Genomic DNA, 1,530 nt, shown 5'->3' on the forward strand with positions numbered 1-1,530 from the left:
GTTGAAAAACTTTTCTCACTCTTTTTCAGGCCAAACCAAGAAAAAAAAGGTGGCCAATTAAAAACCCCCCCAGGATTGGGGGGCCCCGAAACCAAATTTTTTTTTCCCCCCAAGTTTTTTTGGCGAATGGGAGAACCACCTTTTGCCAAAAAATCCCACGAATGGTTAAAAACGCAATTTCTTTTTGCAAATTTTTTTTATTTCCATTAAGGGAAAAAATAAATTTTGAATTCAAATTTGAAAAATTTAAAACTTAAATTTAAGGAAAAAATCAAATTTTTCACTTCAACCAGCAAAGGAGTTAATGTTGAACACTGCAGGATAAGGGCAATCAAAAGCTTTTAAAGTTTTTTTTTCGGTTTTCTGGGATGTTCTTTTTTTTTCAACACTCCACTACCAGATTTCAACAAAGTGTTTATTATTGAAAAAACTAAGAAATAATTGAAATGTAAAAAAATTCAAAAAAGAACCAGCATATGGGAACAAAAAAGCAGCATTGAATTTAAGGAAAGTACACATATTGTGAAAAATCTTTTGAAATACTGAGACATTGACAAAGTCGTACAAAAAATTTTTTTAATTTTGGAAAGACTCGGCTAAAAATTTCAAAACTCCAGTGAATATATTGAAGGAAATAGATGGTATATTTTAAAAATTAAAATTTACGAGGACGGGGCGGTACGTAAAGTGGTTGGGCCTTTGTAGACCGACTTTTCAAATCGTTCCACCTCCGCTGATCAACAGTAAGAAGTGCTGTGCCCTTCAAAAAAATATCACATCTGAAACCCTGTGAAACAAATTTAAATAAAATAATATACTCGATTTTCACTATAATTTGCAATAACAACGCCAACAAACAATGTTAAACCAATCATGCATCCGATGAAAACGTAGATATGGACAAAAATGGCTGCCCACTAAATAATAAGCAAATTTTTGAAGGTGGAATTGAAATTTTCAAATATATAGTGCACTACCGCTCCGAGGCGATCCAAAATGACATCACGCATTACGGTCCAGCCTTTGAATGACAATATTTCAAACAAGGCTAACATCGCGTTGCCAATATGATCAAAGTTGAAATTTCGAGGATTCGCCCTTAAAACAAGTTCTTAGGATTATAAAATATTTTTTGAATTGAAAAAAGTTTTTTTTTCAAAATCAGTACCAAAGTCTCGGTACAAGCAACTTTGGATGAAGATCCGGATCACCTTGACCAGTAATTTTCAACTTTGTCACATGGACATACTGGTAAAAATAGCCTACGCATTCTTCCTAAAAGTATATCAACACAGATATAGCTATTTTTACATAATATTAATATTAAATTGATCGAACTTTTGTTTTGATAGTCAGATCATTGCACTTGGCTAATTTCCCCCCTGCCATTTGAACACCGTAGCTCGCAAATATGAACATCAGCACAACGAGCAAAATGGTGACAAGAAGAATTTCTCGAAATCCTTTGAATAGCTCGACGACGACCCGACGAATATGGGGAACTAAAGTATATATTCGAAGTGGTCGAAT

General features: G+C 33.7%; 1 protein-coding gene across 1 annotated transcript; it reads right to left on the bottom strand.

The window, feature by feature from the left end:
• Positions 1-341: 341 nt before the first annotated feature.
• Tsp_12590 (conserved hypothetical protein) lies at positions 342-1,502 on the bottom strand (the record flags this gene model as incomplete). Its single annotated transcript, XM_003365966.1, has 6 exons — positions 342-430; positions 667-787; positions 819-917; positions 978-1,098; positions 1,190-1,275; positions 1,339-1,502. Coding segments are annotated over 6 exons (680 nt in total), but the record flags the coding sequence as incomplete, so codon positions are not given.
• Positions 1,503-1,530: the final 28 nt, after the last annotated feature.

The sequence above is a fragment of the Trichinella spiralis genome, assembly GCF_000181795.1.
Source record: "Trichinella spiralis strain ISS 195 chromosome Unknown Scfld6794, whole genome shotgun sequence".
NCBI lineage: Eukaryota > Metazoa > Nematoda > Enoplea > Trichinellida > Trichinellidae > Trichinella > Trichinella spiralis.